Raw genomic sequence first — 15654 nt, 5'->3', positions numbered from 1 at the left:
GCTCGATATGATTTTTCCGAGTTCTCTGAAACTGTCACGGGTGTTTCTATAACTCGATAAAACACGGAGAACGTGCTCTCTATTTCTTGTTTGATAACGTAGCGAGAAAGAGAAAGGAAAATCACTCGTGATTAGGTTATCAAAATGCAAATTCTCTCTACTCGCGCCATCATTTCGTTAATAGCTTGTGCCAGTTTTATGTTCCTTTCAGTTTATTGAAGTACGGCTTTTAGTGCACGCGTTTTTACTGGGTGCTTTTTAAATAAAGGTACGTTGTTTAATTTAAAAAAGGAATCCTGGCCTACCAATCCATTTGTAGGCTTTGTACATTGTGGGGACAATATCCCCAGCCCACCCCGTCTCGGGTGGACTTCAGGGTCACAGCGAGGGAGGAAAAAAATATCACATTTCCCTAATGTATAGTTTTTTTTTTCCTTTCAATCACACTTTACATGCATTTCCAATTGAATTCAGCATACTGATTTCCTTTTTCCGCAAGAGAACAGCTGTCTTGCTGCCGCGAAGGATAAACGGAAATCTTTTTACAATTGTAGCGATAAAGGCGTTCAAATTGAATTTTAACAGGGTGCATTTGCTGGAAAAGCTTTATTTAAAAGATAATTTTGGATCTGCAGTAGATAAGGGAAACAGAACTGATGCTTGTAAGATGAAAATCTGCCATGTCGTGACGTCACAGGCTTAATCATTCGTTGAGTCATTCGATCCGTTTACATGGTAAATGTCACGGTGAAAATCTTCGCGCTTTGTGTTCAGCCAACCGATAAAGGGCTTCCCCGAGGCCGGCAAAGTGTTGTTCTTTCAGGATGAAAGTTCGTTGATAACTCGATGGGCTTAGATCAACGTTTTTCTACCTGAATAGCTTACTCAAGACATCTCGTGGATTTGAACAGTTCACTGTGGACTCGAGGTAGGTTATTATGGGAAAAAAATATTTATTATAAGCACGCCGTGACGCAGCATTCGACTTGGCTTTTATTATTATTCATCATCTAGGTAATAATTTAACCGCTGAATGGAATCGCCAGGGAAAAACAGCCGGCCGGTTGATCGTGAAATAATTCAGATATCCCTGATTCGAAATGAGAAATTGATTCGAGCGTGTGAATCCTTACAGTTCACCAAAATTTTTCATGACTGTGTTACTAAAAGCTTGTAAGAGCAACATAATAACAACAGAACAGTTTTCCTTACGTTTAATTTGACTGATGTTTTAAATTGTAATTTTTCTTTGGCACAATTCTAAAGCGCACACTTGATTCGCAGGTACGCATATCCTTTTAATTAATTCAACCAAAAAATGCCTGGGGACTTGAATCTGAAAAGCAGCATCAGTTTAGCATAATGGCGAAATGTGCTCTCAATTTTACAGCAAACGACGCTTGCAATCTCGTTTTACATGGAGTAAACGAACTGTGTTCTGAGAGGTGATAAGGTTACCGCCAAGAATACATTACGATTCCAGAGAAAAATAAAGTTTCGGTAAAACCGCAGAACCCGGACTCTGAGGTTAGTCTCATTTTGCGTTATCTGTTAATTATAAAACAAAATAACTTTGCAACTCAAGAAACTCTCAAGTGGTGTACATTTTTCCGTTCCATTCCAGAATAACTTTGAAATGGGCACGGTGTGTTCACGAGTATTAAAAGCGGCTTAACTTATCTTTTCAGAGGACAATAAACGCGATGACATAAAGCCAAGCTAAGAAGTGGAAAACACTTCCATTTTTCACAGCTACGGTACGCAATTACTGTATGATAATTCTGCTTGACACAGTGAGAACAATTAGCATAATAATTTAGTGTTAACTTTGTTTAAATCAATAATATCACCAATGGCAATCAGAGCAAAGAGCTCGCTGTTCAGTAAACAGGCACAGAGTGGGAAGTCGAACTAGCTGCAGAAATGTGGTCGGTATAAGACATACAATAACACGGGTAGATTGTTTTGAAATTTTGCCTATAGCGAAGGTTCTGCTCAAGGAGTAACCAGATAGTGCTATTGTGTGTCACTAAAACGGGCGATTCTGCACTCATAAGTCTGACCTCTTCGCATTCGTCCGTTGTCAAGCTGGAGTTTGAATCGGATAAGCAGAGGTGAGCTAAGAACTTTATTGGTTTTAGTTATTAATCTATCGGATGAGCTTCAATGTAACCTGTTTTCTCGGTAAGCAAACTTCTAACTATAAACATAACAGCAACTAGGTTTTGTTTTCTTAAACTTCTGCCATATTTCCCTGCGCCTGTCGCAGTGATCGCCACTAAGACATTTCAAGAACATTTTCCTCATAGGTTCGCTGTAATACGAATTCCAAAGAAATTTGACGGGTGCTTGGCATTTTGGCGCGAAAATCTTTTAGATTCTGGCCAGCTGAAATCCGTATGCGCTGTAGATTTGATTTTAACTAGATATGACACGGCTAGAAACAGTGATTTTTCCTTATTCGTGTACTGTATTGTAGTGCTCAAAATGTCAACAGATGCTAAAAATGTAAACCTGCACGTGGAAGCCATTTAAATGCCAAGCGTGCCTGTCACTAAATGGTTTTTTAAACTGACCTGCTCAAGGCCTTCTTCGTAGAATTACTTTGATACAAAACTGCCGACAGAAAAGCAAATACATCTTTTGAAAAAATGCATTTGGGGAATTTTTTTTGAAAGTATCAGATCAGATCGAGTTAACTAAACTGATTGATATGATACGAACGGAACTTACAGTGAAATTTCTTGAGATAAAAATCTGTGTTGCACAGGGCGGCCTTTTTAATTTGGTTACACTCTTTCGTCGATTTTTCATTTTGAAGACTTTGCGGGCGTGCTTTGATAGAGAGAATTTCCTTTACTTAAGGGCCCTCAGGCAACGAACAAATAACTTGATTTTGATCAAAAATCTATAATAGGCTAACGGAAATGTTATTCTCAATAATTCATAAGGTCTTTGAAATTTTAATTTTTTAAGATTTGGAGCAAAGTTTGGGTTAGTTGTTTTGCTTTTGCGAGGTGTACTTGCAGCTTGAACGAAGACGTTTTATAAGCCGTTGAAAGTTCAGTCAGTAAGTGATTTTGTCTGATATCGATGGAACTCTTGGAATTATTGTAATGCTACAAATGTCAGGTATTCTTATTTAAATGAATATATGTTACACAGAAAAGACATCAAATTGGTTACATGTATCCAAGTTTCAGTCGCCCACGCACTCAACTTCGTACTGATTTTCATTAAAATGCTTAACGCGATTTTATTGTCTTCGCAACAAAAATGGGGCATTTTATTATTACCTGAAGCCAGAAAAAAATCCGTGCTTTAGAAAATGTCGAAGGAGCCTGATTCCACTGACAGATTAACATTTTGTTTTGAAAACTGGAATGGAAATGTTCGTGTTCTTTGCAATATCCGCCGAACATGGCTCGCCGCGCGCGGGGGACCCAGGCGAGACCGCGCAGGAAACGGCATGAAACTACGCGTGTGTAGTTTGTATTTGCCGTAATGGCTAATGTGTTCTGTGGTCTTTAAACCACACGACTCGTACATATCTCTTTCCCTCTTATCTTGTACACGCAGAACGCAGGGTGAAGTCACTTTTAACCGCACGGTGAAGTATCAGGTGTGGTGTTTTACCTTCAGAGGATATAAAAAGATGGGAAACTACAATTTCGGGTAATTTAAATGAAAACCGCTTAAGACCACCCCTCCCCCCATTTCAATGACGGAAGAAATGGCGCGTTTTGCGTTTAGCGGCAGTTCTTCATTTGTTGAGGGGGAGGGGTGGGTTTATTTCTTATTTTATTCTGACCAAGATTGTAGCTGGGACGGAAGGGGAGTGGTGGGGGTGAGGGAGGACTGCTATGAAAGAACTGACGGAGAAACTTGTCAGAAATTGTAAAAGGAGCCTCTAAAAGGTAATAACAGTACCAGAATCCATTCTTGTGGTGGAGAGGGGGAGGTTTAGGAGAGCTGTAGTTCAAGCAAATTCTTATCCTGAGGAAGTCGCAAAAGGAGTTCATTTTGTTGCCGTGATGAGTAATTGTGACACTAATAAGTAATACTATGAGATTTGAAACGTAATCCGTTCACCTAAACCATTACCAAAGCGCTATTTTCGACCTTACCTCCCTTGTGTTGCCCGCAACCCCCCCGGAAAGATATGTAATGTTGTGTTGTTTTCATTTCTCTATTTAGATGACGTCAAACCGAACGAAATCATCTACTTCGTCAGAAAATGGAATGCCAGGCTCCCCCGTCTCCACGGTGGCGTTTTTTCCGCAAAAATCAGAAAAAGACAAGCGCGGTTCAAGGAACGAATATCGCCTTGTTAAAATTGTTCTCCCTGCCGTTCCAATCCTTCTCCTGTTGGCGTTAGTCATTGTACTCGTTATCTTACTGACTCGAGGTAAATCAGAAGAACCGAAGAAAAATGGTCTTGGTGGTTGTAGCTTTTCTGATGAAGCGAAACGCGTCGGATTGGACTCATTTCTGGACGCACTTCTCCAGAAGCACCATGAGTTATTGCCAGAGAAGTTAGGGTCAAAACCCGGGGTGACCGCGGAAGAGGTTCGGAAACATTATCGACCTTACGATCCTCACCCGAGCGCCATCAAGAACTTTACCGATGAAGTGCGAAGACTTCACGACCGGTTGGAGGAGATCATCGGAAAGTCGGACGGAGCACAAATGAAGTTACGTGAAAACAAGGCTATGTATGTGGCGCAACACCTGCTAAGACACTCCTTCGACTGGGGACCTTATGAACGAAACTATTACGCAGGAGATTGGATGTTTGAACCGAATTTATACTGCTGGCAGCCAATCTGCTATGTGCTGTCAAACTTAGAAGGCGCAATCTTATCCTTTAAGCCGAATGATCTCAAGGGATTAGAACAGATTGAACAGCTGTTCAAGAAACATAGTGAGACTATTTCAAGGTACATTGAGAATCTAAAGCGAGGCGTGGAAACTGGCATGGTGCGTTCTGTCGAGTCTTGTACAGCGGGAATTCACGCGACTAAAAGAAATTATTACGAGATAGCCATTCACAATGAGACAGGTAAGAGTTTTAGCGCTGTCTTGGTATGTATACTGGGGAGAAAGCTGCTATAAATTTCGTTTTTTACAATAACTGTCTAATTTCTCGCGCGCTGATTGGCTCATTTTTATCATCAAGAAGAGTACAGACGGATAAAATTTTAATTTACGCAAGCTTTCAAGTTCAACTTTCAGCTGTTAAACTGTCAACTTTTTAACCAATGAGATTTAACCACTCGCCTACAGCTGATGGTTCCACGGCCACTTTGACAAGGTTATGGCGCAATTTATCATCAATAAGAGGACACACGCATAGAAACTGACGTCAATTTGTTAATTTGATCTGAACGTGCACGGTCACACCCACTCCTCGCTCCATCGTCTATGATAACACTCAAAAGCACGCGAGCTCACTTGCTCGCGCTTACTTGCAAGCACGTTCCTTGCTCGCGCGCTTCCTCGCTCGCGCGCTTCCTCGCTCGCGCGCTTCCTCGCTCGCGCGCTTGCTCACTTGCTGGTAAACTTTCCACACATTGCATGTGCGAAAATAGAACAATTTCATATCGCCCATTACCGAGGGAGACTAAATGATTTATTTAAATCCAGTAAATAAAAACAATCAAAAAGTCTCTTTCTTTCATCAGTGAGAACTTCTTGACAAAGGTTCGTATGAATACACTTGATATCACCTTATTCATGTGTTGGTGTCATTTCTGTATATCTTGAGTTCGCTCCATTAAGAAAGAAAGCTGAGAAATGCAGGGTAGATTGCTTGACTAATGACGTTTTCTGTTTTGTCCTTACAGGTATTTTTAACGAGGGTGTGGCAAAAACTATTCTAGCAAAACGTTTTACGTCGAAAATTACATCTGAAATGAACACCACGTGGTACAAGAAACGAGGAGAGAGCGTGGAGGCGTCACTCAGACGATTTTTGCTGGTTTACCTAGGTGAACCGCTGACCAGACTTATAAGGTATGTAGACGTAAAAGCTCAATTTCTATAATAGAATAAAGCGGGAATAACTCATCCATCATCCGTAATCAGTCAGTCAGTCCGGTCAATCTGTCAGTGAACCAGGCAATTAGTCAGTCAGTCTGTCAGTGAACCAGTCAATCAGTCCATAAGTCAGTCAGTCCGTCAGTCAGTCAGTCCGTCAGTCAGTCAGTCATGCAGTCCGTCACACTGTCAGTCAGTCAGTCAGTCAATTTAATCAGGCAATCAGGCAATCAGGCAATCAGTCAATCAGTCAATCAGTCAATCAGTCAGTCAGTTAGTCAGTCAGTCATTCATTCAATCAGCAAATCAGTCAATTAATTAGTCAATTAGTCAGACAGTCAGTCAGTCAGTCAGTCAATCAGTCAGTCAGTTAGTCAGTTAGTCAGTCAGTCATTCATTCAATCAGCAAATCAGTCAATTAATTAGACAATCAGTCAGACAGTCAGTCAGTCAATCAGTCAATCAGTCCTTACCTCCGCAGTCAGTCGCTCAGTCAGTCAGCCAAGCAGTCAATCAGTCAACCAGTCAACTAGCCATTCAGTCAATCAGTCAATCAGTCAGTCAGCTAATCAGTCAATCAGTCAATCAGTCAATCAGTCAATCAGTCAATTAGTCAATCAGTCAATCAGTCAATCAGTCAATCAGTCAATCAGTCAATCAGTCAATCAGTCAATCAGTCAATCAGTCAATCAGTCAATCAGTCAATCAGTCAATCAGTCAATCAGTCAATTAGTCAATCAGTCAATCAGGCAAACAGTCAATCATTCAATCATTCAATCAGTCAGTTAAATACAGTCAGTCAGTCAGTCAGTCGCTCAGTCACTGCCGCTCAGTCGCTCAGTCACTGCCGCTCAGTCGCTCAGTCACTGCCGCTCAGTCACTCAGTCAGTCAGTCAGCCAGCCCATGAAGCAAAATGTTATAAAATTTGTAACTTAATGCGTTTGTAGTTGATCAGTTCTTAGAAATAGAAACTTCATATAAGTGTAATGGGCTTGTAGCAACTAAAGAAGTAAGGAACAATGGGAAAGGATGACTTTTATCCGAAGGAAAAGGGCTTACAACCAAAAGAATGATTTTTTTAGGTACTGGGCGGGGCTATTTGCTGGCAATTTATTGTGTGTACCACTGTTATGTTGTTACAGGTATCTTGAAAAGGAGCATCTCCAATATTGTTACAGCGGAGTTACCGGGATGGCGAAGTTGCCTTTAAATTCCGTATACGTGGAGGGCGTTCGCGATCCGTCCCGGCCAACAACTGGAACCCTTCCGAACGGTGACGTCATTAATGCTACCAACTCGTACAAGATGATCTTGTCTTTCTTCACAAGTACTTCTATTACGCCGGAAGAGCTGAGAGATAAGGGTTACCAAAAACTGGATGCTTTACTTAGTCAGGTAGGAACATCTTTCTTTACAATTAGTAGAATTGTAAAGAATTTACAATTTACAAGTTACAAGTTACAATTAGTAGAATAAGTAGAATAGAATACTAATGCAAATGCTGCAAACTGATTGGCTGAGCTACTCGTATACTATCAGAAATAGATACAAATGGATAATTAAATTCCTAGAAGACTAAAAGAAGGACATTTACGGTTTCACGACTTTAAAAAACTAGAAAAGAGAAGTGTTGAAAAAATTGACGAGCGCGCGTACACAACAGGAAATTCCAAACGATAATTCAGTCCGCGCGATTTTTCTAAAGTTAAATACAATGCACCAAAACTGATTGGAAATGATTAGCTGAAGAAAATTTAAGAAAGAATTCTATTAAAGCAGTTAGATTATTCGCTCTCAATTCCTATGACTTCATAAAAAAACTCGAGCTTGTAATCTAATTATTAATTAGAATCCTTCAAGAGACGAATTTTGCAGTTGAGATGTACTTATAGTCGAGGCAAACAGTAACAACAGCTGTGAGTGTTGAATCGCTCTTTTTGACTCTCCACTAGCCTTGAGGCGTTTTCTCTGACCCTCGTGCGCTCTCTCAGAACTTTAAGCATGCCTAAAGCTTCCCGAAAGTCGAGGAGTGTTTTCGCTGGCATAACAAGCATCGACAAACTGATAATGTCTATTCTCGCGCCTCCTCAGCTTTTTAACTGCGCGTTGTTACAATGATTGAATTAGAGAAATATCTTGTTAATATTTTGTCCCTGACTCTCTCTTATTTAAAACGGCCTGTTTGAAATTGTTCTTGTTACAACGGTGGCGTTTTGGGTAATATTCGTTTGTCGACTAGTTCATTTTTCAGCAAACGCATCTCTTTCATTCCAGTTCTTCAGTAACTTTACGCTTTCGTAACAAGGCTTTTGTTTATTTCGTATCTACTGAATTTCCTTTTAAATCACGCACGTTAAATATAGCTTGTTTAGCATGCTCATGTTTTAAATGGCTATTTTGATATTTAAACGAGATAAGCCTGGAACCTGTAAGTCATGATACCATGAAAATTGTTGATTGTTTTCAACAGCGTGTAGCGCGGTGTAGTGGATAAGGGGATGCGCTTTAGAGCGGGAGGTCTCAGGTTCAAGTTACGGGAGAGAAAATAAAAATAAACAAATTCCTATAATATGAAGTAAAATTGTGTTTCCTTGCTTCCAAACATAGCTTGTGGGAATGGGTAAGGCAAGGGTGGGGATTATAAACAGAACGGTATCAAGTGAAACCCTGGGAATTCGGGTTGAGGGGTTCCCACAGGGGTATCATAGGGGGACGCGTACTAGGAATTAAAGTAACGTAGGAATTCGGGATGAGAAATTTCCAAAGGGGAATCATAATGCGAGCGGACTAGGAATTGAAGTAAGGTAGGAATTCGCGCCGATTGGGTCACATAGCGGAATCATAGAAAGATGAGGGTTAGGAATTGAAGTAAAGTATGAATCCGGGGTCAGTGGATTTCCAGGGGGAGTAGCCGTGGGGAAGCGAGATAAGAAGAAAAGGGGGATGGGGGAAGGCGAGTGAGAGAATGAAAGTGAATGAGACTCAGTCACGGGAATAATGAGGTAATGCCTTTCACAATACCTCCCTGGGGCAGGGAGAGCCACCAGGGAAGTTGCTTCTGGGGGAATAGAGGAGAGAATGAGGATGATAGAGAGGGTGGCAAGTGTTTTGATAAAGAGTGAACCGATTTTTTTATTATTATTATTATTATTATTATTATTATTATTATTATTTTATTTTATTTTATTTTTATTTTTATTTTATTTATTTATTTATTTTTCATTTTAAAACTTTTTTGTCCAGTTTTGGAAGATCTCGCACTTTTGAAGAAAAATAAAAACCACGTAGACAGGTGAAAGCAGTGATAGTGAGGTTCTTAGACATAAATGGTAATGTCCGTAGGCTGCAAAACGACATAATGCAGTGCTGCAAACAAGTAAAATCACATAACGCTACATCTCTCTTTCCTCGTAGGCAAAGGAACTTGCTAAACAGTACACTGGAATCCAGAACGAAGATAGCGCTGTTCTTAAGTTCAAAGAAGTTCTCAAGTCACGTGATAGTTTCTTCAACGATGATAAATTTCCTGCCAATGAGTCTGGGGAGGAAGCGTTCATGAAGTGTGCTGACACACAAGGAGCGCAGGCGTTTTGTCCCGTGCGATCGAAAGCCTTAAAGAAATGGATCAACTCTACAAAGCACGTTAGTGTAGATTTGTGCTAGTTACTTCCCCCGAGCGATGGGACGTGACGAGGAAGGGGTGGGGGTAATAAAACATAGTTTACAGCGTACAAATCACATAAATGGGTTGCAGCGAATTAAACTAAGGGTAGCCTTTGGACTGACTACCATCCCATTCCGGAACAGGGGCGGGGCGGGTTGGGGGTGGGGGGGGGGGGGGAGAAGGGAGTGAAATACTCTCAATTAGCCGCTTCATGCCACGGAACGACAATAAACGCCGGCCTGATTGGCCACTTATCTTAAACGGAGACTTTTTACCTTACGACTTATGAAAAGTACAACAAGCGGTCTCGAGGTACGTTATCGCATCCAAGATTCTCTACTTTTCTGGTAATGAGTTGATAACTTTAGTTATACACGGAAAAATTCCTTCAGCATAATTTAATAGTATAATATCTAAGTCTGCCTACATAAACTAACTAATAATTAATACAGTATTATAAGAATAGAAACCTATCATATTACTAAAGCTGCTTTTCAAGGATGCCGTGTCTCATTCAAAGCTGTAATGACGCAGTTTACGTTTAAATTCACTTAAAGAAACTGTAGATGAGAGTTCATGAGAAAGGCTGTTCCATAACATAGTACCCCTGTAGAAAACACTTATCTTTAAATAATTGGTGCCAAGCCAATTTATTCTCAGAACTCCTCAGTCGATAAGAAGTAATATCATTTTGAGATACGAATCGAGATTGTAGATATTCAGTGGTCAATCCATGTAAAGTTTTTAACATCATAACGGAGGTGGCTACCAGCATTTGATGACTAAGTTTTCGCCAGCCAAGTGCCTGGAACAGTCATAATAGTTAATAGAGGGGAATGGTTATGAAACTCGACAAAGTTCTTTGTTCTTTGTTTTTGCTCTCTTTTTTGGCCTTGACCGTGCACAAAACACAATAGTTGTTTACTACTGACCGAGTAACTAACAAATAGAAATGTTTTGATTACGTAATTCATGCATAATGTATAAACGCAAAACAAAGGATTGCGCACGGTCTTGGACCTTCCAACATAAATCTTGGCATCTTTGTTTGTTCTTTTAATGTTTGCCAGGCTTCATAACCATTCCCCTTCGTTAACTATGGAACAGCTTATCAATATCGTTTTCATTGCTTGCATACAGTAAAATTTATGTCAATAATTCCAAATTGACATAAATAAATGAATTTACCACTCTCTTCCACGATGAAAATAGTTACGCTGTACAAACTTTAGAGGCTTAGTGATCATAATTAACGAAAATAAACATAATTTTCTTAAAATACTGCGAAAAGGCTTGGTAATGATTTGTTTGATTTTCTTGACACAGGTTGCCAAGCTGCTACGACCCAAACTCGAACCACTTTTCTACTTCTCTCCTCCCAAGAAAACGACGCCATCTTGCGGTATTTCTGTAAAGGGGGAGTACAACCCTGAAATATGTTTCCATGGTTACGAGCTCAGCTTATTCGACTGCAAGGTATTGGCATATCAAACATTACCGTTCTTCATGGATGACTTTGGACCAAAATACACGGAATATACCACGACATCCCACGAGCAGTTACCAGGCCACCATCTGGAGGTAAGTTAGCGATAACAAGTTAAGGGTGATGTGAAGTAACAAAGCGCGACAAAAGCACATGGCCAAGAAATCAGTAAAATCTCTACATACACTGTGTTACCCTTATGTTTCTTTCCCGTTTGCTTCCCAAATTCTCCATGTGAACATTCGTTAAACTTGGAAATACACTAGTGATCCTGTCGTCCTCCATTCAACAAATAGATTTCACGTTACCTTACGTCCGTTTAGTAATAGATCAAAATATCAATTTCCCCTCTAATAGACCCATTTTCTCACTTAGAGAGAGTATCCTAGTTATATTGCCCCTACCAGTCAACGTCCTATCAGAACATTAGGCAACTGCTGACATCATTTATGTGATCTGACGTCATAATTCAGTGACCTACTACAACCTCTAAGATGGGCTCAAGCATCGTTGGTTTCCTTAACTATCAACTTTCATCACCATAAGGAAGAATTCTTTTGGAAATAAGGGAATGGGCACGTTAACCCCACTCCCTCCCCCTTCGCAAAGTCCACAACTAGAAAAGAAAGCCAGCACGCTAAGAGTAAGGATACTCACAAGCCACAAATCTACAGGCGTTATTTTTTTTACACAGTATTGTAAGGTTAAAATTTCAATTGACCCAATTACAGGTCCAAGGTTTCACCGAGAACTTTGAAGATTCCTGTAATGATGCTATATCTTGGATCTCATCCGGGAACTACCTTCCGTCGTATACTGAGGGCTGGGCCACCTATGTTGAGTACCCGCTGATGGCCAGGGATACCGACGCGTATGTCAACACTGCGGACAAGCAAATTTTGCTTCAGAAATATGGCATGTTAAAATATCAGGTAAGCCAAAGAGCTACTTGCATTTCTGAATACAATGTCTAAAATTATTTCGCCTTCTTCACGAGCGACATTATGCTCCAGGCTGAGTTTACACAGACGCGGTTTCAAATCAACACGGTTTCGTCCTTTCGAAACCGTGTCAAAAAGTATACGGTTACGAAGCGTTTACACAAAAACGATTTATCCGTTTTCTCGGCTGTTACGTCATGGCTGCGACATGTTTTGTTACCAGAGATCTGGGAACGATTATACCCTTGAAGCGTCGCCATTTGTTTTGAACATGGCGAAGCGCAAAGATGTCAGTAGCTTCGTTTGGACTGACGACGAGGTAGAGCTACTTTTGAGAATAACGAACGAATACAAAGTCGCTAAAAATGCAGAAAATGTTGATTGGGAGTCCGTACACCAAAATACAATGAGATGTTTTCACGCCAAACGGAAGCCGTTGTTTTAAAAGACACGGCTACAATCGTTTAGTCCGTTTACACGGCACGAAACCGTATCGTTCTGAAAACGCTCCACTTTCGACAGCGTTCTCGAAAAGATGCAGTTTCATTAGTTGTTCTATTGTCGCAGTGTGGGCCAACCTACACAGTTTACAAGGGTCCTCATGATTGGCCAAACGAAACAATAGGTATACAACACAAACAATGCCCCTAGCCCTAAAAACAAAAGAGGTGCAGATAAGAGCTTTCTTAACGTGTCCAAGTCGCTAGCATACAATGTATAATAATGATGGACACCTAATTACGATTACTTATCTAATAATATCTTAACAAGAACGAATCAAAATAGAAGTTTTAAAGAGGTGCAGGTCATCTGCGCAGTGTAAATGGAAGGCGTAACCGCATCGAAAAAGATGCGGTTACAAATGAAACCGCGTCCGTGTAAACGGGACCTCAGTCAAGACAAATCCTACTAGAAAGTAAAGAAGCAAAAGTAAGACTTAAGACTGTAAATGATCAACCACCCAATACATTTTGGACCTCAACACGGTGAAATGCTCTTCATGTTGTATGTGGAAGATTTTAGTTTCTTTGCTCATAGTCGTCACTGTTTCAAAATAAATTTTGTTTGCTTGAAATGGTCGATATTTGGTCAATAGACCTTTTTCCGGTAAGGCTTACAATAGTTTACAGCCCAGTCGCTACGCGTTCTTGGGAGTCTGGACTCCATCGTGAGTAATGGCATCAATCTCTCTCCCTCCTGTCCCAGGCTTTGCGCGGTCATTAAAATAAGAAAACGCGCTTAGAGACAAGGATGAGAAGTTTAAATGTCTGTCAATTTTTATCCAGATTCTCGCTGCCTTACGGTCTGTTCTCGACACTGGTGTAAATTATTTCGCGATGACACGTAAACAAGCTGAAAACCTTTATGAGCAGTACGCATGGGACAAAAGTGACCTGGCCACCAAGGACATCACGCGGTACCAAAGCTCACCAGCCACTGTTACAAGCTATATGATTGGCCAAGAGACTTTCATCAAATTGAGGCAACTGGCCGAAAAAGAACTGGGACCAAAGTTTTCTATGAAAGAGTTTCATTATCAAATCTTGCGCCAAGGGGAACTTCCTCTGAAGTACATGGAAGAACACATCTCAAGGTTCATAAAATGTAAGAAAGATTCTTCAGGACTGGGATGCCAAGAAATACTCTCATAAAAACCTTTCCAGCAGCCGATCGCCAGTATACTTCCCAAGAGTTATCAACATCATATTTCTCCTTACAATTTCCATACATTATCAAGCAGAAAGGTAATAAGAATAAAGAAAGTCATCAACTAAGGAAATTGCCTGGATGTAACACTAATTCTCACAGCAAGCATTTCAAGGAATTTATGGCAAAAGTTATGGAGAATCCACTTTTAGGTCTTAATATTTTAAGGCTTAACGCATCATTATTATCGGCATAAGCTTCATAACAGATCTATAGATAGCTGATAACAAGAAACAAGAGCTCGGCTAGCTTTTCTCAACGCCCATCACGTTTTTCTCTTTAAAATAAAAATGTTCCCTGTTATAAACGTAACATTAACCGATCTTTGTCAGAATTCTCTCTTCGACTAACTGAACCCGCTAATTTTGTAACAGCGGGCTCTAAGTAACAAGCGCAGTCATACTTTAATGTACAGCTAAGACGCTGATACACGAAGCATTTTTGCACAACTTGTCCGGCAGTTTTTGTTGCAATTGAAGTTTTAGGGAAAACTGCCCTGTTCAAAACCCCTTCTAAAATCAATATATATCGCAACGTTAATTTCGCAGTGAGCGTTAAGCGGAGTAGGACCAAGTTATACTTTCGGCAAAGCTTATTGCAACGAAAATGTTGTGCGACATGCTAATTTTAAGCAAGACTGGTTATTCTTGGCAACTTTAGGGGAAGTGCAAAAGTTATGAAAAAAATGTGAGGCAAGTTGTTAGAAAAAGTTGCCTATTTTGACAACGGCTTTTTGAAAAAAGGTATCAGAAATCTTTGTTGACTTATTGGGGTTTTCTGTTAACTCAGAAATACTGTCTATATTCGCGGAGAAATGCAGTGCTAATGCCGGCTGTATATAAGACTAGGTAGGTCGCGGTGAAAAAAGTACTGTATTTTGCTCCTTTGAGAATTGTCTGAGCACTCGTTTGTGTTTTCTTGCTAGTGTGAAAGCACTCTCTAGCTGTTAGCTCAAAAAAAAAAAAAAAAACTTGCTAGCCACTTTACAAGGTCTACTCAAAAAGCTGCGTGAATCTGAATACAACTTGAGGTCAACTTAAGAAGAAATCTGGATATTTAAGTAAAACTAAAATTGTACCTTAGCCTCTTTTAAGATCATAGAAAAGAAAACCTATGCAAAAGCTACGAGCATGCATGCCATAAGTATGCATTTTAAGTGTATGATATAATTAATCTCAGCTTTAAAAAACCATAAAGTGAAATTATAAAGATAATTGTGACCGAGTCATATTGTAAATTTTACTGTAACGCAGTGCGTAGCATTTTGACACGAAAATAGCCTTCTTTATTAATTTGGTGTAAATAAAGATAAAATACCAATAACTAATAGTCGCCCTGTGCGTCATGTTACACGGCATCGATTGTCAACGGGTTGCGTTAAAAATCGCCGTTTACATTAAAAATCGCTCGCGTACATTACCTTTAAAGAGTAATTGTACATCTTTTAATGATGAATTTTTTAGTTTTCAAAATCATTTCTCCAGAAAGTAAAAAGCTACAGTAACTTTATTGTATATATATATAGTACATTTTGAGAAGACACAATAAAAGAATGCCTACAACAGAAATTTATTTTGTTTTAAGCTCGTTCGTGCTTGGGGCTAATTGTTTGTTCGCTTCCTTTATACTGTGTACGCAATGTGTCGGAGCCCACATGCACCAAGTAATAAAACAAAAGTAATACTGGTTCTGGTAGCTACTACTAGTTTTACTTTGCTGGGTAGCCCCCTTGGTCCCTTAACCTTCGTCGATTCTCATTAGAGATAGCGGCTTAAATGACGTACCCAGTCTCTCTTACACCAAGGTTCTTTCTATC

The 15654-nt window shown here is 40.0% G+C and overlaps 1 protein-coding gene across 5 annotated transcripts; it reads left to right on the top strand.

The window, feature by feature from the left end:
* The first annotated feature begins 447 nt into the window (after nt 1-447).
* LOC110068637 (uncharacterized) lies at nt 448-15406 on the top strand. Of its 5 annotated transcripts, XM_089276098.1 has the most exons (10): nt 449-928; nt 1391-1527; nt 1689-1757; nt 4198-5062; nt 5847-6015; nt 7183-7435; nt 9455-9682; nt 11031-11285; nt 11922-12122; nt 13418-15406. In XM_089276098.1, the coding sequence occupies exons 4-10, from the start codon at nt 4198-4200 to the stop codon at nt 13781-13783; spliced, it is 2337 nt and encodes a 778-aa protein (XP_089132224.1). In that variant the 5' UTR covers nt 449-928; nt 1391-1527; nt 1689-1757; the 3' UTR covers nt 13784-15406. The 5 variants fall into 5 exon arrangements, with proteins under 5 accessions (XP_089132226.1, XP_089132224.1, XP_089132228.1 ...); XM_089276100.1 differs by lacking the exon at nt 1689-1757 and having other exon boundaries at nt 448-928; XM_089276102.1 differs by lacking the exons at nt 1391-1527; nt 1689-1757.
* Nucleotides 15407-15654: the final 248 nt, after the last annotated feature.

Source organism: Orbicella faveolata, unplaced genomic scaffold (genome assembly GCF_042242905.1).
Source record: "Orbicella faveolata isolate gen_17 unplaced genomic scaffold, um_ofav_v1 contig_4, whole genome shotgun sequence".
NCBI lineage: Eukaryota > Metazoa > Cnidaria > Anthozoa > Scleractinia > Merulinidae > Orbicella > Orbicella faveolata.
The sequence above is the reverse complement of the archived record's forward strand: the minus strand, read 5'-3'. Positions and strand labels throughout refer to the sequence as shown.

Coding starts and splice junctions, on each gene's coding strand:
- LOC110068637 (XM_089276100.1), top strand. CDS start 4,198: ATGACGTCAAACCGAACGAAATCATCTACTTCGTCAGAAAATGGAATG. Junction 7,436..9,454: donor TGGATGCTTTACTTAGTCAG/GTAGGAACATCT, acceptor CTTTCCTCGTAG/GCAAAGGAACTTGCTAAACA. Junction 12,123..13,417: donor ATGGCATGTTAAAATATCAG/GTAAGCCAAAGA, acceptor ATTTTTATCCAG/ATTCTCGCTGCCTTACGGTC.